At 41.9% G+C, this 24,399-nt stretch overlaps 13 protein-coding genes across 15 annotated transcripts; all 13 read left to right on the top strand.

Annotated features, from left to right (window-relative positions):
* Positions 1-588: 588 nt before the first annotated feature.
* LSM04_003653 (uncharacterized protein) lies at positions 589-2,628 on the top strand (the record flags this gene model as incomplete). The annotated part of the gene is made up of 1 exon (XM_067329672.1): positions 589-2,628. One exon carries the CDS (start codon positions 589-591, stop codon positions 2,626-2,628), a length of 2,040 nt encoding a protein of 679 aa, XP_067187322.1.
* Positions 2,629-3,418: 790 nt separating this feature from the next.
* Positions 3,419-4,534, top strand: LSM04_006375 (uncharacterized protein; the record flags this gene model as incomplete). Its single annotated transcript, XM_067329671.1, has 1 exon — positions 3,419-4,534. The coding sequence occupies one exon, from the start codon at positions 3,419-3,421 to the stop codon at positions 4,532-4,534; it is 1,116 nt and encodes a 371-aa protein (XP_067187451.1).
* A 373-nt stretch (positions 4,535-4,907) lies between these two features.
* On the top strand, positions 4,908-10,787 carry LSM04_007510 (uncharacterized protein; the record flags this gene model as incomplete). Of its 3 annotated transcripts, none has more annotated exons than XM_067329670.1 (2): positions 4,908-9,143; positions 9,250-9,381. In XM_067329670.1, 2 exons carry the CDS (start codon positions 4,908-4,910, stop codon positions 9,379-9,381), a joined length of 4,368 nt encoding a protein of 1,455 aa, XP_067187510.1. The 3 variants fall into 3 exon arrangements, with proteins under 3 accessions (XP_067187510.1, XP_067187508.1, XP_067187509.1); XM_067329668.1 differs by lacking the exon at positions 9,250-9,381 and having other exon boundaries at positions 4,908-6,118; positions 6,214-6,223; XM_067329669.1 differs by having other exon boundaries at positions 4,908-10,787.
* Positions 10,788-11,174: 387 nt separating this feature from the next.
* Positions 11,175-12,098, top strand: LSM04_005813 (Pyridoxamine kinase/Phosphomethylpyrimidine kinase; the record flags this gene model as incomplete). Its single annotated transcript, XM_067329667.1, has 1 exon — positions 11,175-12,098. One exon carries the CDS (start codon positions 11,175-11,177, stop codon positions 12,096-12,098), a length of 924 nt encoding a protein of 307 aa, XP_067187430.1.
* Positions 12,099-12,495: 397 nt separating this feature from the next.
* On the top strand, positions 12,496-13,173 carry LSM04_001526 (uncharacterized protein; the record flags this gene model as incomplete). The annotated part of the gene is made up of 1 exon (XM_067329666.1): positions 12,496-13,173. The coding sequence occupies one exon, from the start codon at positions 12,496-12,498 to the stop codon at positions 13,171-13,173; it is 678 nt and encodes a 225-aa protein (XP_067187218.1).
* Positions 13,174-13,865: 692 nt separating this feature from the next.
* On the top strand, positions 13,866-14,789 carry LSM04_004698 (Pyridoxamine kinase/Phosphomethylpyrimidine kinase; the record flags this gene model as incomplete). Its single annotated transcript, XM_067329665.1, has 1 exon — positions 13,866-14,789. The coding sequence occupies one exon, from the start codon at positions 13,866-13,868 to the stop codon at positions 14,787-14,789; it is 924 nt and encodes a 307-aa protein (XP_067187382.1).
* A 395-nt stretch (positions 14,790-15,184) lies between these two features.
* On the top strand, positions 15,185-15,862 carry LSM04_000801 (uncharacterized protein; the record flags this gene model as incomplete). Its single annotated transcript, XM_067329664.1, has 1 exon — positions 15,185-15,862. The coding sequence occupies one exon, from the start codon at positions 15,185-15,187 to the stop codon at positions 15,860-15,862; it is 678 nt and encodes a 225-aa protein (XP_067187189.1).
* A 691-nt stretch (positions 15,863-16,553) lies between these two features.
* On the top strand, positions 16,554-17,477 carry LSM04_001290 (Pyridoxamine kinase/Phosphomethylpyrimidine kinase; the record flags this gene model as incomplete). Its single annotated transcript, XM_067329663.1, has 1 exon — positions 16,554-17,477. One exon carries the CDS (start codon positions 16,554-16,556, stop codon positions 17,475-17,477), a length of 924 nt encoding a protein of 307 aa, XP_067187211.1.
* Positions 17,478-17,873: 396 nt separating this feature from the next.
* LSM04_002854 (uncharacterized protein) lies at positions 17,874-18,530 on the top strand (the record flags this gene model as incomplete). The annotated part of the gene is made up of 1 exon (XM_067329662.1): positions 17,874-18,530. One exon carries the CDS (start codon positions 17,874-17,876, stop codon positions 18,528-18,530), a length of 657 nt encoding a protein of 218 aa, XP_067187279.1.
* A 712-nt stretch (positions 18,531-19,242) lies between these two features.
* Positions 19,243-20,165, top strand: LSM04_002540 (Pyridoxamine kinase/Phosphomethylpyrimidine kinase; the record flags this gene model as incomplete). The annotated part of the gene is made up of 2 exons (XM_067329661.1): positions 19,243-19,963; positions 20,008-20,165. The coding sequence occupies 2 exons, from the start codon at positions 19,243-19,245 to the stop codon at positions 20,163-20,165; spliced, it is 879 nt and encodes a 292-aa protein (XP_067187271.1).
* Positions 20,166-20,562: 397 nt separating this feature from the next.
* Positions 20,563-21,327, top strand: LSM04_003659 (uncharacterized protein; the record flags this gene model as incomplete). Its single annotated transcript, XM_067329659.1, has 1 exon — positions 20,563-21,327. The coding sequence occupies one exon, from the start codon at positions 20,563-20,565 to the stop codon at positions 21,325-21,327; it is 765 nt and encodes a 254-aa protein (XP_067187323.1).
* Positions 21,328-21,934: 607 nt separating this feature from the next.
* On the top strand, positions 21,935-22,858 carry LSM04_005761 (Pyridoxamine kinase/Phosphomethylpyrimidine kinase; the record flags this gene model as incomplete). The annotated part of the gene is made up of 1 exon (XM_067329658.1): positions 21,935-22,858. The coding sequence occupies one exon, from the start codon at positions 21,935-21,937 to the stop codon at positions 22,856-22,858; it is 924 nt and encodes a 307-aa protein (XP_067187427.1).
* Positions 22,859-23,251: 393 nt separating this feature from the next.
* On the top strand, positions 23,252-23,928 carry LSM04_009059 (uncharacterized protein; the record flags this gene model as incomplete). The annotated part of the gene is made up of 2 exons (XM_067329657.1): positions 23,252-23,555; positions 23,618-23,928. 2 exons carry the CDS (start codon positions 23,252-23,254, stop codon positions 23,926-23,928), a joined length of 615 nt encoding a protein of 204 aa, XP_067187569.1.
* Positions 23,929-24,399: the final 471 nt, after the last annotated feature.

Genomic DNA, 24,399 nt, shown 5'->3' with positions numbered 1-24,399 from the left:
TACCACGATATGGAAGAAATGAAATATGAAAACATTAGACAAAGAGATAACGAAGCAAAAAAAAAAAAAGAAAATATAGGTCACTCTCTGTGTGTAGTCTCTCTTTTCACAGTAACATATTTCCACAGACGCAAACCCATAGTTTGGTAGAGAAAAAGAGTGGAGAATAAAAACACATGTATAAATGCTTTTGATCATGTTTTTCTTCGTTTTCTTCTTTTTCTTCTTTCTTCTGTTAGAGAAAAATAGCAGTGACTGAGGGGACTTAACCACAGGAAACCTTTAGTACTTTTTAAGCATTGGAAAAAAGAAAGAAAAAGAAAACAAAAGGAGGGCTCAACTCCAAACTAGTATTTCTGTGCGAACAAGAGACCCGTTATCTGGTCTATCAAGAGAAAAAACAAAGGGGTTAAAAGCTTCGTCATTAACTCTTCTTTCCGCAACCTCATTTTCTTTTCTCTGTTCTCTCATCTCTTTACGCGTTCTTGTTCTCGTTCTCCCTCTCTCTCTCTCTATTATATTATATATATATATATATATATATATATATATATATATATATATATATATAATATTGTTGTGTGAGAGATGTCGGACGCGAATGTGTCGTTGGCCCCAGTGGAGTGCCTGATCTGTGCCGAGACCTGCGATGCCCTTGCCGTCTTCAGCTGCGGCCACCACGTCTGTTATGTCTGCGGCCTCTACATCCACGCTGCCCCGGCGGGGGCGAAGGGCCGCGAGGCGCACCGGCCGGGGGGCGACGGCGGCGGCTGCTGCCCGGTCTGCCGCGGGGGGGCCGGCGGGCCGCTGATTGTCACCCGCACCCTCCCGGACGGCGACGATGACGTCTTCAGCCCCGACGCCCTCCGCCGACTGCGGGAGGCCTGCGTGGAGGACACACACCTGCACTGCCTCATCCACGGCAGGGAGCTCGCGAGGGAGGTGGCCAAGCTGTACGAGTACGTCTGCCCCATCCCAGTCTGCTGGCATCGCGGGACGCAGGAGCCCTTCTGCGAACTCGCTATGCTGCAGCAGCACTTGTGGATAGATCACAAGGTAGATTACTGCTCTGTCTGTCTACAAAATCGTGCCGTTTTTCTATGTGAGCAAGAGGTGTACTCCAAGGAGGCAATAAAGTTGCATATGGATGGGATTTGTCCACAAGATCCACAGCCTTTTTTAGGACACCCGAGTTGCAGATTTTGTGGTAATAAAAGATTTTACGATGAGGATAATTTATTAAATCATATGAGACAAGACCACTTTTCATGTGATGTCTGTAATCGAACCGAGTTTCGCTTTACTTACTATCAGAATCGACACAAATTATTAATGCATTTTGAACGTGAACATAAATTATGTGATCACCCTACATGTGCTTCACTCGATCCCATGGTACGTGTATTTGCTTCTGATCTTGAGTTGGCTATTCATAAACAACGAGTTCATGGTGTCCGCTCTCGTGTTACACTTTTTACCTCAGAAGCAACTAGTTCAAGTCCGACTAATAATAATAATACTTACAATGTAAACTCTACACCTACGGTTGCGCATGCATCCAACGCAAATGCTGTTCACATTACTTTTGACTTTGTTTCAAGGCGAGAAACAGTTGAACTAAATGCAAAACGAGCAGTAGGAGGAGGTGGAGGAGGAGGAGGTAGAAGAGGTAATAAAAAGAAGAGTGAAAAAATTGTCGAGGTTTCTAAACCACACAATGTACATGGACTACCAATGCATTTCAGAAAACGCGGTGTATTGAATCCTTTAATGCGTGTAGAACGTGAAAAGTCAGATTCACCTCTGGCAGAATTACATCCAAGGGCTTTTGGTGTTTCAGAAAGTGTAGAAATATATAATACCAAAAATAAAGTACCTTCAGATCGTAAACAACTACAAAAAGAACTTGATACTGCTTTACAAGAGGAATTGAAAGAGTTAAATAGGTTAAATGATTTTCGTGATTGTACAGCAGAGTTTATGAATGGAAAAATGCTTGCAACTAAATACTACAATCACCTTCGCGCCGATTTCTTTCCATCCGAAAGTGCATTTGAGAGGGTATTTCCTTTACTGGTTGCTACAGTTCCCCTTCCGGAGAGACGAGAAGCATTAGTACAGATTGAGAAGATGCGAAATTCTCCAGAGGTGCAACGGGCTCATCGAATGTTAGAAGAAGAAGCAAAGAAGAAAGCAGAAGAAGAACAATGGAAATTTCAGACCAATCTAGCGAAACGTCTTAAGGAAAAGGCAAATAATAAAAAAGGAAATAAAGGCCCGCGTAATGTTTGGCTAGAGAAGGGAGGCGCTGGTCTAACTCTTCAACAGAGTAGAGAACAACAACAGCAGCAACAATCGTCTACAAGAAATAATAATAATAATAATAATAATAATAATAATAACAGTGGTAATAACTGTACTTCTTCTCTACTTGCCTCAGCTCCTTCTCGGGGAACGGCGGGACAACAACAACAGCAGCAATTACCATTTTTTTACACAACGGGAGAATACTTTCATGATCCGGAGGATTTTCCCTCACTCCCATCATCAAATCCGCGTCGAGCTCTTGGTATTCCTCAGCCCAAACGCTCTCAACGTCCTAACGCATGGCAACGCAGGCAAATGTGAAAGAAGAAAGAACGACTAATAGAGTTTGTTGGAAGATGTGAAGAGAATATCTGAAGCACAGTATCGAAAGAAGAATAATGCTTGTTTTTGATTTTATCTATTGTTTCCTATTTCGTCTTCTTTTAATGTCCACAGGAAAGGAACAATAATATATATATATATATATATATATATATATATATATATATATGATATTATATAGACACAAGCGATAAAAAGTAGGAAACCCAAGACCATATTTAAAGAGGCAGCCAATTCTTCAGTATTTTTGGCATCCATTTTTGCTCGATTGATGGTATTCCTCTTGCTTTTGTTGTCTTGGAACCTCTATTGTTCCTTTGCTTCTGTTTCAAGAAACATTTCTTGTTTGCCGTACAGTTATTTGTTGTTGTTTGTACGCCTTCGTAACTGTGTTCTTTGTGGTTTTTCTATTAAACCATGGCCGATATCAAATGTATAAACGGAAAAGAACGACAGGAAGAGGTGAATTCCAAAGCGTGTACTTTTATTTATTTATTTGTTTTTTCCGTTTAAATACAGAAGAATGCCGTTTCTGTATTTATGTCTCTGATGATGATAGTGCCAATATCATTTTTCTTTATTCTTTTTTTCTTTTGCTTTAAAGAAAATAAAAGAAGGTGTCCTTTCTCTCTAAATATCTACACAGCTAGAAAGGATATACCTCTATACACAGTTACTTTTTCCTATCATTTTATCATCTTTTTTGAAAGAATATTAAATAATCATACTAAACAATCGAATTTCCTTCGTGTTGACTACTTGAAGGGGGATGTCGGTTCGGATGAACACGACGCTCTTCAGTGAGCTGAACCGCCTTGAGCGGGGGGACTTTCTCCTCTTCCACTGCGTGCAGCTCTCGCAGGCTGAGCGGGATGTGCAGCGGTACTTCTTTGGCTGTTATTTCCCCCGCTGGCGTGGGTTTTACGTGGAGGAGGTGCGGGAGCTGCCGGGCCCGCTGGGCTACAACGTCCCCCGGCACTTCCCCGCCTTTCCCTTCGACGTTTATCTGAAGGACGACGGCTCCAATTTCCTCACGGATGACTTCTGCGTGGGGTCCATCTTTTCCCTCGGCGGCCCACTGAACCAGCGGGATGAGGGGGAAAAGCGGTATAAGGTGGTGTTCTGCGATGACAGTCGACTGCGCACACGCACAGGGAAGACGCTGGCGGATATTGGGAATGATATTACAACGAAACTGAATCAAACACACCGGGTTTCAAGTGAGGCTATTGAATTATTGCGGGTTATTAGAGAGGCATATGTTATGAATGCGGGTAACAGTATTCCAGAGATTGGTATTAAGGCAATGGGACGTCATTTTCGACAAGTAAGTGGAGATGGAAAACGATGGATGTCACTTGAGAATATTGCCAAATTTGTTCGTGATTCACTTGCCTTTAATAAAGGTTTATCTTTTGAAGATACACAACAATCCACACGTAAGGTTAATAGTATTGCTGAATGTATTCATAGTGCATTTCCACATAATGAAGAGGGATGCGTGGATTATGATCTTTTTATGGATTATGTACGAGGTCCAATGAGTCAAAAACGTAAAAATGCTGTATGGAATATTTTTCGTAAACTTGACTTTGATGGTGATGGTAATCTTACCATTTTAGATATTCAAGCTCGTTATAACGCACAAGAACATCCTACAGTAGCAGTGGAAAAATTATTTTCTGCAGATAAACTACTTAAAGGTTTTCTAACCATCTGGGATGAGAACAAAAAGTATGGATTAGTCCCATACGCCGAGTTTATCGACTATTACAATGGCGTCAGTGCTGTGATTGAAGAAGATGATATCTTTTTGGACATCTTACGAAACCAATGGAAAATCTTGGATAACTGGGGGACGATGAGAATGGATGTGAATGAATGAATGAAAAGAAAAAAAAAGAGAGAGGAAGTTATAGAGAGAATAATAGTCATGATGTAAAACAATGAAATATTGGGATATAAGCAGTGTAGGCAGAGAGGGAGAAAAAGAGAAAAAAAAATTAAAGAAAGTTTCTCTTTTAACCTTTGTAATGTATGTGCTGCCTGATTTGAGTTAACTATTTTTCATTCTTGTTCTTCTTTCTCTTCTTACTGCTTTTTATTCTGTATAAATGCTTACTACTTTTAAGTTTTACAAAAGAAAAACAAAATGTATATCATCAAATCAAATACACACATATCCTTTTACTCTCTTTATTTCTTTCTTTAAGGTGTGATAAGTAGTGCTATCTGTTTTGTAGGATAGTCACAGGAACATGTCAGGTAGACTAGTAGTTGCCTACCCACACGGAACAGAGAACCCGCCAGTTAATTTTTCTCAGGCATGTTATTTTATTGTTATGAGACACCCATCAATGTGCTCTGCACTTGCTGAGAGTCAAATGGAATGTAATTCAACAGTACATGGGAGAGAAAATGAAAATTCAAATAGCACAAATAACACCAATGAAGTTATGGAAATGGATAAAAGTGAAGGATTTATGATCATTACAGTTGATACCGTATCAGGACAGTTAATACACGCTGGTATTCCACAGAAAGATATCTTTCCCTCTATGGATGAGGCTATACGTGGAATACATGCCTTGTGTCCACAAACTACACATTCATTTGATATACGAACATTATTTGAGTTTCTTGCTTTTGCTGGTGGTTCTCTATCAGACGAATTTATTCACTTGCTCTTTATTGAAGCAAGTACACTTTTACAAGACGGTAGAGGAGGAATAGGAAGAGGGGGAGGAGGAGGAGGAGCCGCACCTTATTCTTATTCTACAGAAGAAAAAAATAGTCAGATGGAAGATTCAACTATAAATTGGTATATTCCTCCTATTTATGCCGTTAAGAAAGCCAAATGGTGTAAAATTCCTCTACGAATTACAGTACCAGCATTACAGCATTCACTTAAAATAAGTGAAATGATGCACTCTTCAACACATAATTCTACTTATACTACACCTTTATATTCTTTAGCGAATTTAACAAATGGGTCTGAACCACCCTATTTGTATTATTCTCCGGGAATCGATATTACACATTCCAGTATATTCAAGGATGCACTAACCCGTTGCGCTACTATAAATCAGACAGCGAAAAATGTTAATCAAGATAATACATTAAAAAATATGAAAGAGAAAGATTCTTCTAATTCTACAAACATTAATGTTTTTCTACCTCCTCTTCCTAAGAAGACAGGTCGTGATGCCTTGGGACGTTGTGATTGTTTATGGAATGAAGAACTTATCAGTTTTTGTGAAGTATTTGCTTTAGGTAATTGTTGCTGTCGATTAGCACTTGGATCGTGTTCTTCAATTCCATTATTGAACCCTTTGCATGATTCGTCGATTGCTCTTTTATTAGTACGAATTAGTCGTTTAGCAATTTGTGGATGTTTTTATGATTATACCGTGGAATCTACAAAAACTCGATTTGAAGATTATGTCTCTACATTAGAGACGGAGTTTCAGTTATTTATTTTGCGAAAATGTCAACACGATATTTCTATTGATAAAAAAAAGAGAGTAAAGTCTATCTCTTCACTAACATGGAGACGTGGAACAGATTTTGTTAATAATAAAGAAATTATTGAGCAACAGAAGAAGTTTGATGATTATGCTAAACGGTTTGTTAATCCACTTCCATCAAAGGAAGATCATGTGGCAAGTATTTTTTCTGGTTATTTGGATCGATATGGTCCAAATACAAGAATTATTCTAGCTCATGCGGGTAGTGCAGCGTGGAATAGTAAAACCACTCTTTCTGATATTCACTACAGTAGTACTAGTAACAGTAATAATAATAATAATAGTAATAGTAATAATAATAATAATAATAATAATAATAATAATAATAATAATAATAATAATAATAATAATAATAATAATAATAATAATAATAATAATAATAATAATAATAAAACACGTGCATATAAATCTCCTCGACGTCATGCGAGAGTAGAATCTCCTATGAGGAAACAACTTATTGGTTCTTCTTCATTATCATCGTCATCATCATCATCTCAGCCATCATCAATGCCATCATCACCGAAGAAGCAGAGTCATTCTTTATCGCATTTTTTCATTTCTGCAGCTGATCAACGTGGTGAAATAGAGAGTGTTTCTTCATTAGATGTGGAAACAGTTGAAAAGAAACTTCAGTTATCTCTAGAATCACTGGCTGCACATATAAGAGGTCATGGTCTTAAACCTGGTGTCACTATTGGGGATCTTTGTTACTTCCCATCACAAGATAATAAGTATAAAGAAGTTGGTATGCATAGTGAAGAAGTATTTTTACATACTTTCTGGGGAGATGAAACTATGAATAAATCTCAAGAAAAAGTAGTGGATAACTGGATACCACGTGTATGTGTAGCGGATGACACAGAAGTAAGTATTATAGCTTCTATCATTGTTTCAATTGGATGGATTGTAGGATGGTTGTGTAATCAAATAGATGAAAATATGGAGGAACTGCAATTCTTACGAGAACATAAATTATTAGTGGAAAATATGATTAGTTTATTATTTAATTCAGCAGCTGGGACCTCTCGCAGTATTACAATTTCTAGAAAAGGAGAAACGATTACTTCAGTGTGGAGTTGTTTAATGGATATATGCATTGCAAAGTTAAAAGGAGTGATGCCAACAAGAAGAGCTTTTAGTTTATTTGTATGGATAGAAGCTCAACATATCGTACGATTAACGGAAGTAGCAGAAAAAGCTTCTTATTATTATTCTTCTGCTTATACAAATAATACAGTTGTTCATACCACTCCAAGTCATTTTCTTCATTCTGTCTTAAGTGAAAGAATATCTTCCTTTCTTCTACGGTTGTTTCTCCCTGGGGGAAAGTTCTATCCAAGAGAACATTTACGTGATCGAATTATCCTTTTAACACATCCATCAAAACTATCACTTGTAATGGGTGCCCATTTAATGTTTCCTCATTCTGAAACACAATGTACATCTTCTACAATGACAGATACGAATACAAATATTATACATGAAACAGAGAACTCTTCAAGTCAACATCGACGACGATTATTTCCATTTACACCTATGCGATCTGTAAATCCACCTGTTTATTCTCATGATCATCCATCGTTAATAGTATCATCATCATCAGGGCAAAACACTAATAAGATTACGGCGGCTTCTCAATTAACATTAGGCATGTTTCGAGGTTTAACACATCCCTTTTCTCAGTCACTTCTTATTCCCTCATGCTTTGATAGGGTAGAGTTTACAGTTGCCCTCCCTTCACTTTCACACATTACCCATATTGCCTTAACAATAGCAAATGCTGTGCAAGAGGCATCCTACGCGGCTGTTTTATCCATTTCCCTTTCTACTTGTTGTTATGTTGGTCAAACCCATACTCGAGTTGTGCTGGAGGATTTACCACTTCCTCTTTGTGTGAGTACACGATCTGCACAAAGTGGAAATGCTGCCCCACGTCTGATATTTTATACTTTACACGCTTCTACAGCAGATGTGGCATTTACGACCGAACGAGAAAAAGTAGTGAATTCAGACTTGATTCGATGTGAATATCCGTTTAATTCTACTGCACCTGTTATTGCACGTTTTCTGCAGTTTTCTTTTCATGGTTCCGGTTTTAATGCAATGGCTCTTCCACCAGTGCTGGTGTTCGGTAAATCAATGGAGTCTATGCCAACTGATGAAATAAAATTACTGCAACGTAAGCGTACAGTACTGGGACGGATGCTGCCTACACCGATACCCCCATTTGTATGGGCATCGCAAGAAGAAGAAGAAGGAAAAGAAAAAGTGGAGAAGGAGGAAAATGAAAAAGAGAATGAAAGAAATGAAGAAAACAACTTGTCTCCAGAAAAAGATACAGCATCCATATTTACAGAATATCGTAGTAATTCAAATGCTAATAAAACAAATAAGTTTGATAATAACAATCAGATGGAATTAGGAAATTCAATGTTGCAACAAGAGCGGAGCCATGTGCCTGTTGTCGCAACCACACAAGGACGTTTCGAGATGTATGTGCATAAACTCAGTTCCGTCATACCAGCAGAACTATTTCAATTAACATTGAGTTTAACATTACAGATGGAGACTAAGCGGCTTCAGTGTCATGTACGTCGTTATTATCGTGATTGGTGTTTACATCGAATAGGACTTCCTCGTTGGGTTATGAATCCAATGTGTCAAGTATTTCCACACTCCGCCGTTCATCGCTCACGTCTCCCAGAAGAAACTGAGGATTTTGTTAGGATTAGAGAACAACAAGAAGAAAATTTTCATCGTCAAATGGATACCCATAGTAAAGTGTATTTAACAAAGATGAAAGTAAAAAGGGAAGAAAGAAGACATTGTGCTCTTTGTAAGCGTAAATTTTCATGGTTTTTTGCGGCTAGGGAATGTGATAGATGTCAACGTCATGTCTGTAAGAAGTGTTTTTATGATACTTTTGTCGCTTTACCTGAACTAGGCCTTTATGAGACTAATTATCGTGTATGTCTTAAGTGTTTACATAAATGTAGAGACCTTGAAGGAATTATAGAGGGTTTTTATTGGAGTAAATGTAATGATGAAGTTGATAATGAAATAGAGACTACAGAGGCAATTACTTTTTTTACACGTCAAACAATACCTCAATTGTCATGTGCTTTGTTTACATGTAAAGAAAAGTGGTGGGGTGATATTCAACGATCTTCACTTTTCTCTGATGGTCGCACACCATATCAATTGACAATGTATCCTCATACACGTGTGGTGAGTGCACCTGGTATGGATGATACAAGTATGCCTTTATTTGAAGAAGTTCTTGGAGTTGCAGGAATAGTAAACAATACTAATAGTGGTTCTCTTATAGATTGGCGATGCGTGATGGATGAGGAATGTACAGATTCTTCTACACGAGTAAGTCGACACGTTGTATTACTTTTACCACAAGAAGCTACTATTTCATATGGATTAATACACTATACATTAACAGGGGAACTTCGAGGCGATGTAGAGTTGCAATTGCTTATAGGTAGTTCCCTGCATGAACTTCATTTTTTTCACAGCACTATTATTTATCCATCTGATGATAATGAGCATAAATACAACAGTATTGATAGTCACGTAAAGGTACTCCAGTTACATCAACAGCAAAAAGTGCAACAACTCCAGGGTACACGGTTATTCTTTGATGATGAAGATGAAAAAGAAGAAAAAGGTCCATCGATACCACGAGATCATATAACTGTACTTATTGCTGCTTTATTTTTTCATGGTGCTATTTCGGATCTCGCACTCTTACGTGTGAAACACTTTTCTCTATGGGGACGATTTGTATTAGCGACTCCAGAGATTCACTCTGCTTATCACAAGTGTAAACCGGATCTCTCTCACTATGGAAGTCTTAGTATGATAACGGCGTACTCCACACGAGGTGTGATGAGTGTTGCGTGTCTTCCTCGCCTTTTGCCCATGACACGTCTTATTCCTCTGCGAAATGTTATTACCCACACGAATACCGAACACTTACTGTTGGAGTTTGACTTTGGTGTACCCTCCACGGTGTGTGGATTTGTTCTTGAGCTCCACCACCCCGTTATGGTGACGAGCAGTCAATTTGGCATTGCCAGCACACTTCGATTAATAGGAGTATCGGCCTGTGGGTTTCGCGGTAATATTGGCCATTTTGTCCTGCCATGGCCGCCCCTGCCGGTGTTGGAAAATAGTCCGCATGAGTTGTGTGCCTACGCGTTTAGTTTGCCCTCCACTAATTACGATCTTCTCTCGGTGTTGGTAGAGGTGGTGGAGTGGCGGTGTACGAGTCCAGCCACGGCGATACAGGGAAGAGAAGAGAAGAAAGGCAATAATAATAATAATAATAATAATAATAATAATAATAATAATAATAATAATAATAATAATAATAATAATATATGGACAGAGGCATCTAACTGGAATACACGGGTATTAAATGTGGAGACTACCAACACAATCAACACAACAACAACAACAGAGAGTTCACTGCGGCGGGGAGTGTATTTAGGAAAGATTCACTTTTGGACAAGCACTAATGCCACTACAAGACGTATGGTAAGTGGTCACACGTACACCTCGATTCATGCAGCAGTGGCCGATAGTGGTACACACCACTAAATTATGACAACATATCTACGTACATATATATAGCCATAATCAAAGAAATAAAGGGAATGGGAATGTAAGGAATACATATATATATATATATATGGACGAGAGAAAAAAAGAAAAGAAACAAGGTGGCAAAAGAACTGAATGACTTTATGGCCATAGATTTACACCGTATAACTTCAACTGCAACGTATAAGCTTTCTTTATTTTCTTTATTTTGTGTCTTTATCGTTCACGACAGGTGGATAAAAAGCAAGAATACGATTTTAATAACAAAACATTGGAACAAAAAGAAAGGAAAAGAAGAAAAAGAAAACGGAGTGAAAACAATAACAACAGAAAAACAAATACTTCAAAAAACGACACTAAACTAAAGGCAAAAAGATATTCATCATGGATGCGCGAAAGACTGTTCTATCCATTCAATCATTTGTGACACATGGATATGTGGGCAATAAGGCCGCCACCTTTCCACTTCAACTACACGGCTTTGACGTGGATGCCATCAACACAGTGAGTCTATCTAATCACAGTGGCTACCCAATTATACGGGGACACCGTATGGATCTGCAGGAGTATGAAACTCTCGTGGAAGGTATCCGCGCAAACAACTTTCTCTCCAGCTACCGCTACGTTCTTACAGGCTACATCAATAACAGAGAAATCATTTTGAAGGTAAGGGATACACTGAAGGAAGTGCGTGAATTAAGAGAGAAGGAAGGCAAGGAAGTGACATTTTTCTGTGATACTGTTATGGGAGACGACGGTATTATGTACTGCAAACCCGAAGTGATTGAGGCGTACCGTGAACTGATCAAGGAGGCCGATATTGCAACACCAAACTACTATGAAGCGGGTTTACTGAGTGGTATCACCATTACAGACATGGCGAGTGCTGTGAAGTGTGCCGATTGGTTTCACGCACAGGGAACTAAAACCGTCATCATCAAGTCCTTCCGTACAAAAGAAGACCCTGCAAATTTACAGTTCCTCTGCTCAAGTATAAAAGCGCAAGGCGATGATAATAAAAAGACTCTCGCTACTCCCGCTCGATGGACTGGTGTGGTGCCGTACCATGAGGGACGGTATACGGGAACTGGGGATCTTTTTGCTGCGTCACTGTTGGCCTTCTATCATGAACTGCCATTGGAACTCGCAGTTGGAAAGGCTATGGCTGTGCTGCAGGATACAATTCTCGAAACACGCAAGGATGGCGGTGATGGCAGCAGCTCTTTGAGCAGCAGAGAGCTGCGTATCACAAAATCACCAAACATCCTTTTGAACCCCGTTACTGTTGTGGATGTGAAACCGATGTAACGAATTGAAGATCATTTACCATTTTTTTCATGATTTTTCTTTTTGATTGGTGTTGTTAGTATTATTATTACCGTGATCTTCCTTCCGTTTTTTTATTGAGATTCAAATACTAGGGTTTTTGGAATTAACTATGACTCCTTTTGTTAGGAGTTGTTATTTCAGCTGGGGTGTGTAATAGTGATTTCCAGCCTCTGTACTTTCAGAGGCCATTGATGCCATGGAAAGTGTGTGGTGCATGTGTTTAAGTGCTTTATCTGTCTCTAAGGGTGTATTCTTCTCTCCTATACCAAACATTGGAAAACATTCAAGGGAAAAAGTGCAGCAAAGGAAGTGGTAGACAAATAGAAGATAAGTTAGCAAAAAGAAAAGGGTGTAAGACGATATCCCTTCCGAATGGATGCCGGAAATATGCCCTCCAGTCAGTAATGGGACGGGGGATCCCAAAACCGTAGTCTTTACGTACCGCAATGTGGAGAGGAAGTTAGACAGTGTGCTGCACCGATCCGTGGTTGATACGATAGAGCAGTGGGACTTCTTCCCATACCCATCCTGCACACGCCGGCAGTTGGAGGAGGTGGACCTCTACGTGGTGGCGCACCGCAACATAGCCGATGTGGGGACCGCCGCCGATAACGCCAATGAGACGGCAGCGGCGATGGAAACTGCAGTGGAGGTGAAGGCGACTGCAGGCGAGATAGCGGGTGTGGTGGGTGTTGTGTGGGTCCCACTCACGCCGGGGGAGCAGCTGGAGGGTTACATTCAAGTTGTGCTGGTGGAGCCGCAGTCACGTAAGTGTCGCATTGCACGGAGTTTGTTAGAGCGCACATTGCGGATGCGTGAGGTGGGAGAAGATCGACGCCGGCACATACTTCGATGGCGTTTGCACACCATGTCCCCATCGCAAAACACCACTCAATATCTACGTTCTGTCCTGCACTGTAGGGCCACAGTAGCAGATACGGCAGCAGTGGAGAAGGGGCACCAGGACGAAGAAGAACAACAGCAAGAAATGAATAAAGTGGGGGGCTGTTGGCGGCTGTTCCGCGTGTGTATGAGAGTTTGGGGTTCGCTGTGAGAAGATATGTGTACAACTACTACGAGGGCTCTGCAGACGCGACGGAGATGGTGAGATGTGTGGAGGGCGTGAGGAAGCGGCGCTGAGGATATCACATGTGGAGGGGTTGGTGCCTTTGTAGGGGTTATTTCTGCTTGAAGAGCTTATTGTATGGGATTTGCCGGCTATTTTCATCATACTGTGAAAAGTGTTTGTGTAATCTTTATAAACAATGGACGGGTAATATGGGAAAAGAGAAGAAGAGAATGATATTTTCTCTCCTTTTTCAGTTTTCGTTGTTTTCCGGTTAATGTTTTCATTTCTGGGCATGATTACTCTTGTTTCTTTTTTTTTTTTTGGTTCTCAATATATTTACTTGTATATATATATTTGTATGGCATAAACATAATACTGACCTACGAAGAGAGAAAAAAAGAAAAGAAACAAGGTGGCAAAAGAACTGAATGACTTTATGGCCATAGATTTACACCGTATAACTTCAACTGCAACGTATAAGCTTTCTTTATTTTCTTTATTTTGTGTCTTTATCGTTCACGACAGGTGGATAAAAAGCAAGAATACGATTTTAATAACAAAACATTGGAACAAAAAGAAAGGAAAAGAAGAAAAAGAAAACGGAGTGAAAACAATAACAACAGAAAAACAAATACTTCAAAAAACGACACTAAACTAAAGGCAAAAAGATATTCATCATGGATGCGCGAAAGACTGTTCTATCCATTCAATCATTTGTGACACATGGATATGTGGGCAATAAGGCCGCCACCTTTCCACTTCAACTACACGGCTTTGACGTGGATGCCATCAACACAGTGAGTCTATCTAATCACAGTGGCTACCCAATTATACGGGGACACCGTATGGATCTGCAGGAGTATGAAACTCTCGTGGAAGGTATCCGCGCAAACAACTTTCTCTCCAGCTACCGCTACGTTCTTACAGGCTACATCAATAACAGAGAAATCATTTTGAAGGTAAGGGATACACTGAAGGAAGTGCGTGAATTAAGAGAGAAGGAAGGCAAGGAAGTGACATTTTTCTGTGATACTGTTATGGGAGACGACGGTATTATGTACTGCAAACCCGAAGTGATTGAGGCGTACCGTGAACTGATCAAGGAGGCCGATATTGCAACACCAAACTACTATGAAGCGGGTTTACTGAGTGGTATCACCATTACAGACATGGCGAGTGCTGTGAAGTGTGCCGATTGGTTTCACGCACAGGGAACTAAAACCGTCATCATCAAGTCCTTCCGTACAAAAGAAGACCCTGCAAATTTACAGTTCCTCTGCTCAAGTATAAAAGCGCAAGGCGATGATAATAAAAAGACTCTCGCTACTCCCGCTCGATGGACTGGTGTGGTGCCGTACCATGAGGGACGGTATACGGGAACTGGGGATCTTTTTGCTGCGTCACTGTTGGCCTTCTATCATGAACTGCCATTGGAACTCGCAGTTGGAAAGGCTATGGCTGTGCTGCAGGATACAATTCTCGAAACACGCAAGGATGGCGGTGATGGCAGCAGCTCTTTGAGCAGCAGAGAGCTGCGTATCACAAAATCACCAAACATCCTTTTGAACCCCGTTACTGTTGTGGATGTGAAACCGATGTAACGAATTGAAGATCATTTACCATTTTTTTCATGATTTTTCTTTTGATTGGTGTTGTTAGTATTATTATTACCGTGATCTTCCTTCCGTTTTTTTATTGAGATTCAAATACTAGGGTTTTTGGAATTAACTATGACTCCTTTTGTTAGGAGTTGTTATTTCAGCTGGGGTGTGTAATAGTGATTTCCAGCCTCTGTACTTTCAGAGGCCATTGATGCCATGGAAAGTGTGTGGTGCATGTGTTTAAGTGCTTTATCTGTCTCTAAGGGTGTATTCTTCTCTCCTATACCAAACATTGGAAAACATTCAAGGGAAAAAGTGCAGCAAAGGAAGTGGTAGACAAATAGAAGATAAGTTAGCAAAAGAAAAGGGTGTAAGACGATATCCCTTCCGAATGGATGCCGGAAATATGCCCTCCAGTCAGTAATGGGACGGGGGATCCCAAAACCGTAGTCTTTACGTACCGCAATGTGGAGAGGAAGTTAGACAGTGTGCTGCACCGATCCGTGGTTGATACGATAGAGCAGTGGGACTTCTTCCCATACCCATCCTGCACACGCCGGCAGTTGGAGGAGGTGGACCTCTACGTGGTGGCGCACCGCAACATAGCCGATGTGGGGACCGCCGCCGATAACGCCAATGAGACGGCAGCGGCGATGGAAACTGCAGTGGAGGTGAAGGCGACTGCAGGCGAGATAGCGGGTGTGGTGGGTGTTGTGTGGGTCCCACTCACGCCGGGGGAGCAGCTGGAGGGTTACATTCAAGTTGTGCTGGTGGAGCCGCAGTCACGTAAGTGTCGCATTGCACGGAGTTTGTTAGAGCGCACATTGCGGATGCGTGAGGTGGGAGAAGATCGACGCCGGCACATACTTCGATGGCGTTTGCACACCATGTCCCCATCGCAAAACACCACTCAATATCTACGTTCTGTCCTGCACTGTAGGGCCACAGTAGCAGATACGGCAGCAGTGGAGAAGGGGCACCAGGACGAAGAAGAACAACAGCAAGAAATGAATAAAGTGGGGGGCTGTTGGCGGCTGTTCCGCGTGTGTATGAGAGTTTGGGGTTCGCTGTGAGAAGATATGTGTACAACTACTACGAGGGCTCTGCAGACGCGACGGAGATGGTGAGATGTGTGGAGGGCGTGAGGAAGCGGCGCTGAGGATATCACATGTGGAGGGGTTGGTGCCTTTGTAGGGGTTATTTCTGCTTGAAGAGCTTATTGTATGGGATTTGCCGGCTATTTTCATCATACTGTGAAAAGTGTTTGTGTAATCTTTATAAACAATGGACGGGTAATATGGGAAAAGAGAAGAAGAGAATGATATTTTCTCTCCTTTTTCAGTTTTCGTTGTTTTCCGGTTAATGTTTTCATTTCTGGGCATGATTACTCTTGTTTCTTTTTTTTTTTTTGTTCTCAATATATTTACTTGTATATATATATTTGTATGGCATAAACATAATACTGACCTACGAAGAGAGAAAAAAAGAAAAGAAACAAGGTGGCAAAAGAACTGAATGACTTTATGGCCATAGATTTACACCGTATAACTTCAACTGCAACGTATAAGCTTTCTTTATTTTCTTTATTTTGTGTCTTTATCGTTCACGACAGGTGGATAAAAAGCAAGAATACGATTTTAATAACAAAACATTGGAACAAAAAGAAAGGAAAAGAAGAAAAAGAAAACGGAGTGAAAACAATAACAACAGAAAAACAAATACTTCAAAAAACGACACTAAACTAAAGGCAAAAAGATATTCATCATGGATGCGCGAAAGACTGTTCTATCCATTCAATCATTTGTGACACATGGATATGTGGGCAATAAGGCCGCCACCTTTCCACTTCAACTACACGGCTTTGACGTGGATGCCATCAACACAGTGAGTCTATCTAATCACAGTGGCTACCCAATTATACGGGGACACCGTATGGATCTGCAGGAGTATGAAACTCTCGTGGAAGGTATCCGCGCAAACAACTTTCTCTCCAGCTACCGCTACGTTCTTACAGGCTACATCAATAACAGAGAAATCATTTTGAAGGTAAGGGATACACTGAAGGAAGTGCGTGAATTAAGAGAGAAGGAAGGCAAGGAAGTGACATTTTTCTGTGATACTGTTATGGGAGACGACGGTATTATGTACTGCAAACCCGAAGTGATTGAGGCGTACCGTGAACTGATCAAGGAGGCCGATATTGCAACACCAAACTACTATGAAGCGGGTTTACTGAGTGGTATCACCATTACAGACATGGCGAGTGCTGTGAAGTGTGCCGATTGGTTTCACGCACAGGGAACTAAAACCGTCATCATCAAGTCCTTCCGTACAAAAGAAGACCCTGCAAATTTACAGTTCCTCTGCTCAAGTATAAAAGCGCAAGGCGATGATAATAAAAAGACTCTCGCTACTCCCGCTCGATGGACTGGTGTGGTGCCGTACCATGAGGGACGGTATACGGGAACTGGGGATCTTTTTGCTGCGTCACTGTTGGCCTTCTATCATGAACTGCCATTGGAACTCGCAGTTGGAAAGGCTATGGCTGTGCTGCAGGATACAATTCTCGAAACACGCAAGGATGGCGGTGATGGCAGCAGCTCTTTGAGCAGCAGAGAGCTGCGTATCACAAAATCACCAAACATCCTTTTGAACCCCGTTACTGTTGTGGATGTGAAACCGATGTAACGAATTGAAGATCATTTACCATTTTTTTCATGATTTTTCTTTTGATTGGTGTTGTTAGTATTATTATTACCGTGATCTTCCTTCCGTTTTTTTATTGAGATTCAAATACTAGGGTTTTTGGAATTAACTATGACTCCTTTTGTTAGGAGTTGTTATTTCAGCTGGGGTGTGTAATAGTGATTTCCAGCCTCTGTACTTTCAGAGGCCATTGATGCCATGGAAAGTGTGTGGTGCATGTGTTTAAGTGCTTTATCTGTCTCTAAGGGTGTATTCTTCTCTCCTATACCAAACATTGGAAAACATTCAAGGGAAAAAGTGCAGCAAAGGAAGTGGTAGACAAATAGAAGATAAGTTAGCAAAAAGAAAAGGGTGTAAGACGATATCCCTTCCGAATGGATGCCGGAAATATGCCCTCCAGTCAGTAATGGGACGGGGGATCCCAAAACCGTAGTCTTTACGTACCGCAATGTGGAGAGGAAGTTAGACAGTGTGCTGCACCGATCCGTGGTTGATACGATAGAGCAGTGGGACTTCTTCCCATACCCATCCTGCACACGCCGGCAGTTGGAGGAGGTGGACCTCTACGTGGTGGCGCACCGCAACATAGCCGATGTGGGGACCGCCGCCGATAACGCCAATGAGACGGCAGCGGCGATGGAAACTGCAGTGGAGGTGAAGGCGACTGCAGGCGAGATAGCGGGTGTGGTGGGTGTTGTGTGGGTCCCACTCACGCCGGGGGAGCAGCTGGAGGGTTACATTCAAGTTGTGCTGGTGGAGCCGCAGTCACGTAAGTGTCGCATTGCACGGAGTTTGTTAGAGCGCACATTGCGGATGCGTGAGGTGGGAGAAGATCGACGCCGGCACATACTTCGATGGCGTTTGCACACCATGTCCCCATCGCAAAACACCACTCAATATCTACGTTCTGTCCTGCACTGTAGGGCCACAGTAGCAGATACGGCAGCAGTGGAGAAGGGGCACCAGGACGAAGAAGAACAACAGCAAGAAATGAATAAAGTGGGGGCTGTTGGCGGCTGTTCCGCGTGTGTATGAGAGTTTGGGGTTCGCTGTGAGAAGATATGTGTACAACTACTACGAGGGCTCTGCAGACGCGACGGAGATGGTGAGATGTGTGGAGGGCGTGAGGAAGCGGCGCTGAGGATATCACATGTGGAGGGGTTGGTGCCTTTGTAGGGGTTATTTCTGCTTGAAGAGCTTATTGTATGGGATTTGCCGGCTATTTTCATCATACTGTGAAAAGTGTTTGTGTAATCTTTATAAACAATGGACGGGTAATATGGGAAAAGAGAAGAAGAGAATGATATTTTCTCTCCTTTTTCAGTTTTCGTTGTTTTCCGGTTAATGTTTTCATTTCTGGGCATGATTACTCTTGTTTCTTTTTTTTTTTTGGTTCTCAATATATTTACTTGTATATATATATTTGTATGGCATAAACATAATACTGACCTACGAAGAGAGAAAAAAAGAAAAGAAACAAGGTGGCAAAAGAACTGAATGACTTTATGGCCATAGATTTACACCGTATAACTTCAACTGCAACGTATAAGCTTTCTTTATTTTCTTTATTTTGTGTCTTTATCGTTCACGACAGGTGGATAAAAAGCAAGAATACGATTTTAATAACAAAACATTGGAACAAAAAGAAAGGAAAAGAAGAAAAAAGAAAACGGAGTGAAAACAATAACAACAGAAAAACAAATACTTCAAAAAACGACACTAAACTAAAGGCAAAAAGATATTCATCATGGATGCGCGAAAGACTGTTCTATCCATTCAATCATTTGTGACACATGGATATGTGGGCAATAAGGCCGCCACCTTTCCACTTCAACTACACGGCTTTGACGTGGATGCCATCAACACAGTGAGTCTATCTAATCACAGTGGCTACCCAATTATACGGGGACACCGTATGGATCTGCAGGAGTATGAAACTCTCGTGGAAGGTATCCGCGCAAACAACTTTCTCTCCAGCTACCGCTACGTTCTTACAGGCTACATCAATAACAGAGAAATCATTTTGAAGGTAAGGGATACACTGAAGGAAGTGCGTGAATTAAGAGAGAAGGAAGGCAAGGAAGTGACATTTTTCTGTGATACTGTTATGGGAGACGACGGTATTATGTACTGCAAACCCGAAGTGATTGAGGCGTACCGTGAACTGATCAAGGAGGCCGATATTGCAACACCAAACTACTATGAAGCGGGTTTACTGAGTGGTATCACCATTACAGACATGGCGAGTGCTGTGAAGTGTGCCGATTGGTTTCACGCACAGGGAACTAAAACCGTCATCATCAAGTCCTTCCGTACAAAAGAAGACCCTGCAAATTTACAGTTCCTCTGCTCAAGTATAAAAGCGCAAGGCGATGATAATAAAAAGACTCTCGCTACTCCCGCTCGATGGACTGGTGTGGTGCCGTACCATGAGGGACGGTATACGGGAACTGGGGATCTTTTGCTGCGTCACTGTTGGCCTTCTATCATGAACTGCCATTGGAACTCGCAGTTGGAAAGGCTATGGCTGTGCTGCAGGATACAATTCTCGAAACACGCAAGGATGGCGGTGATGGCAGCAGCTCTTTGAGCAGCAGAGAGCTGCGTATCACAAAATCACCAAACATCCTTTTGAACCCCGTTACTGTTGTGGATGTGAAACCGATGTAACGAATTGAAGATCATTTACCATTTTTTTCATGATTTTTCTTTTTGATTGGTGTTGTTAGTATTATTATTACCGTGATCTTCCTTCCGTTTTTTTATTGAGATTCAAATACTAGGGTTTTTGGAATTAACTATGACTCCTTTTGTTAGGAGTTGTTATTTCAGCTGGGGTGTGTAATAGTGATTTCCAGCCTCTGTACTTTCAGAGGCCATTGATGCCATGGAAAGTGTGTGGTGCATGTGTTTAAGTGCTTTATCTGTCTCTAAGGGTGTATTCTTCTCTCCTATACCAAACATTGGAAAACATTCAAGGGAAAAAGTGCAGCAAAGGAAGTGGTAGACAAATAGAAGATAAGTTAGCAAAAAGAAAAGGGTGTAAGACGATATCCCTTCCGAATGGATGCCGGAAATATGCCCTCCAGTCAGTAATGGGACGGGGGATCCCAAAACCGTAGTCTTTACGTACCGCAATGTGGAGAGGAAGTTAGACAGTGTGCTGCACCGATCCGTGGTTGATACGATAGAGCAGTGGGACTTCTTCCCATACCCATCCTGCACACGCCGGCAGTTGGAGGAGGTGGACCTCTACGTGGTGGCGCACCGCAACATAGCCGATGTGGGGACCGCCGCCGATAACGCCAATGAGACGGCAGCGGCGATGGAAACTGCAGTGGAGGTGAAGGCGACTGCAGGCGAGATAGCGGGTGTGGTGGGTGTTGTGTGGGTCCCACTCACGCCGGGGGAGCAGCTGGAGGGTTACATTCAAGTTGTGCTGGTGGAGCCGCAGTCACGTAAGTGTCGCATTGCACGGAGTTTGTTAGAGCGCACATTGCGGATGCGTGAGGTGGGAGAAGATCGACGCCGGCACATACTTCGATGGCGTTTGCACACCATGTCCCCATCGCAAAACACCACTCAATATCTACGTTCTGTCCTGCACTGTAGGGCCACAGTAGCAGATACGGCAGCAGTGGAGAAGGGGCACCAGGACGAAGAAGAACAACAGCAAGAAATGAATAAAGTGGGGGGGCTGTTGGCGGCTGTTCCGCGTGTGTATGAGAGTTTGGGGTTCGCTGTGAGAAGATATGTGTACAACTACTACGAGGGCTCTGCAGACGCGACGGAGATGGTGAGATGTGTGGAGGGCGTGAGGAAGCGGCGCTGAGGATATCACATGTGGAGGGGTTGGTGCCTTTGTAGGGGTTATTTCTGCTTGAAGAGCTTATTGTATGGGATTTGCCGGCTATTTTCATCATACTGTGAAAAGTGTTTGTGTAATCTTTATAAACAATGGACGGGTAATATGGGAAAAGAGAAGAAGAGAATGATATTTTCTCTCCTTTTTCAGTTTTCGTTGTTTTCCGGTTAATGTTTTCATTTCTGGGCATGATTACTCTTGTTTCTTTTTTTTTTTTTGGTTCTCAATATATTTACTTGTATATATATATTTGTATGGCATAAACATAATACTGACCTACGAAGAGAGAAAAAAAGAAAAGAAACAAGGTGGCAAAAGAACTGAATGACTTTATGGCCATAGATTTACACCGTATAACTTCAACTGCAACGTATAAGCTTTCTTTATTTTCTTTATTTTGTGTCTTTATCGTTCACGACAGGTGGATAAAAAGCAAGAATACGATTTTAATAACAAAACATTGGAACAAAAAGAAAGGAAAAGAAGAAAAAAGAAAACGGAGTGAAAACAATAACAACAGAAAAACAAATACTTCAAAAAACGACACTAAACTAAAGGCAAAAAGATATTCATCATGGATGCGCGAAAGACTGTTCTATCCATTCAATCATTTGTGACACATGGATATGTGGGCAATAAGGCCGCCACCTTTCCACTTCAACTACACGGCTTTGACGTGGATGCCATCAACACAGTGAGTCTATCTAATCACAGTGGCTACCCAATTATACGGGGACACCGTATGGATCTGCAGGAGTATGAAACTCTCGTGGAAGGTATCCGCGCAAACAACTTTCTCTCCAGCTACCGCTACGTTCTTACAGGCTACATCAATAACAGAGAAATCATTTTGAAGGTAAGGGATACACTGAAGGAAGTGCGTGAATTAAGAGAGAAGGAAGGCAAGGAAGTGACATTTTTCTGTGATACTGTTATGGGAGACGACGGTATTATGTACTGCAAACCCGAAGTGATTGAGGCGTACCGTGAACTGATCAAGGAGGCCGATATTGCAACACCAAACTACTATGAAGCGGGTTTACTGAGTGGTATCACCATTACAGACATGGCGAGTGCTGTGAAGTGTGCCGATTGGTTTCACGCACAGGGAACTAAAACCGTCATCATCAAGTCCTTCCGTACAAAAGAAGACCCTGCAAATTTACAGTTCCTCTGCTCAAGTATAAAAGCGCAAGGCGATGATAATAAAAAGACTCTCGCTACTCCCGCTCGATGGACTGGTGTGGTGCCGTACCATGAGGGACGGTATACGGGAACTGGGGATCTTTTTGCTGCGTCACTGTTGGCCTTCTATCATGAACTGCCATTGGAACTCGCAGTTGGAAAGGCTATGGCTGTGCTGCAGGATACAATTCTCGAAACACGCAAGGATGGCGGTGATGGCAGCAGCTCTTTGAGCAGCAGAGAGCTGCGTATCACAAAATCACCAAACATCCTTTTGAACCCCGTTACTGTTGTGGATGTGAAACCGATGTAACGAATTGAAGATCATTTACCATTTTTTCATGATTTTTTTTTTGATTGGTGTTGTTAGTATTATTATTACCGTGATCTTCCTTCCGTTTTTTATTGAGATTCAAATACTAGGGTTTTTGGAATTAACTATGACTCCTTTTGTTAGGAGTTGTTATTTCAGCTGGGGTGTGTAATAGTGATTTCCAGCCTCTGTACTTTCAGAGGCCATTGATGCCATGGAAAGTGTGTGGTGCATGTGTTTAAGTGCTTTATCTGTCTCTAAGGGTGTATTCTTCTCTCCTATACCAAACATTGGAAAACATTCAAGGGAAAAAGTGCAGCAAAGGAAGTGGTAGACAAATAGAAGATAAGTTAGCAAAAGAAAAGGGTGTAAGACGATATCCCTTCCGAATGGATGCCGGAAATATGCCCTCCAGTCAGTAATGGGACGGGGGATCCCAAAACCGTAGTCTTTACGTACCGCAATGTGGAGAGGAAGTTAGACAGTGTGCTGCACCGATCCGTGGTTGATACGATAGAGCAGTGGGACTTCTTCCCATACCCATCCTGCACACGCCGGCAGTTGGAGGAGGTGGACCTCTACGTGGTGGCGCACCGCAACATAGCCGATGTGGGGACCGCCGCCGATAACGCCAATGAGACGGCAGCGGCGATGGAAACTGCAGTGGAGGTGAAGGCGACTGCAGGCGAGATAGCGGGTGTGGTGGGTGTTGTGTGGGTCCCACTCACGCCGGGGAGCAGCTGGAGGGTTACATTCAAGTTGTGCTGGTGGAGCCGCAGTCACGTAAGTGTCGCATTGCACGGAGTTTGTTAGAGCGCACATTGCGGATGCGTGAGGTGGGAGAAGATCGACGCCGGCACATACTTCGATGGCGTTTGCACACCATGTCCCCATCGCAAAACACCACTCAATATCTACGTTCTGTCCTGCACTGTAGGGCCACAGTAGCAGATACGGCAGCAGTGGAGAAGGGGCACCAGGACGAAGAAGAACAACAGCAAGAAATGAATAAAGTGGGGGGCTGTTGGCGGCTGTTCCGCGTGTGTATGAGAGTTTGGGGTTCGCTGTGAGAAGATATGTGTACAACTACTACGAGGGCTCTGCAGACGCGACGGAGATGGTGAGATGTGTGGAGGGCGTGAGGAAGCGGCGCTGAGGATATCACATGTGGAGGGGTTGGTGCCTTTGTAGGGGTTATTTCTGCTTGAAGAGCTTATTGTATGGGATTTGCCGGCTATTTTCATCATACTGTGAAAAGTGTTTGTGTAATCTTTATAAACAATGGACGGGTAATATGGGAAAAGAGAAGAAGAGAATGATATTTTCTCTCCTTTTTCAGTTTTCGTTGTTTTCCGGTTAATGTTTTCATTTCTGGGCATGATTACTCTTGTTTCTTTTTTTTTTTTTGGTTCTCAATATATTTGCTTATTTCCTTAAGTACGGTTCTCTTTTTAATTACTGCTGTGATTTATTATTATTATTATTATTATTATTATTATTATTATTATTATTATTATTATTATTATTATTATTATTATTTT

The sequence above is a fragment of the Trypanosoma melophagium genome (genome assembly GCF_022059095.1).
Source record: "Trypanosoma melophagium isolate St. Kilda chromosome Unknown ctg5segment0, whole genome shotgun sequence".
NCBI lineage: Eukaryota > Euglenozoa > Kinetoplastea > Trypanosomatida > Trypanosomatidae > Trypanosoma > Trypanosoma melophagium.
Note: the sequence above shows the minus strand (reverse complement) of the source record. Positions and strands in the feature narration are given on the sequence as shown.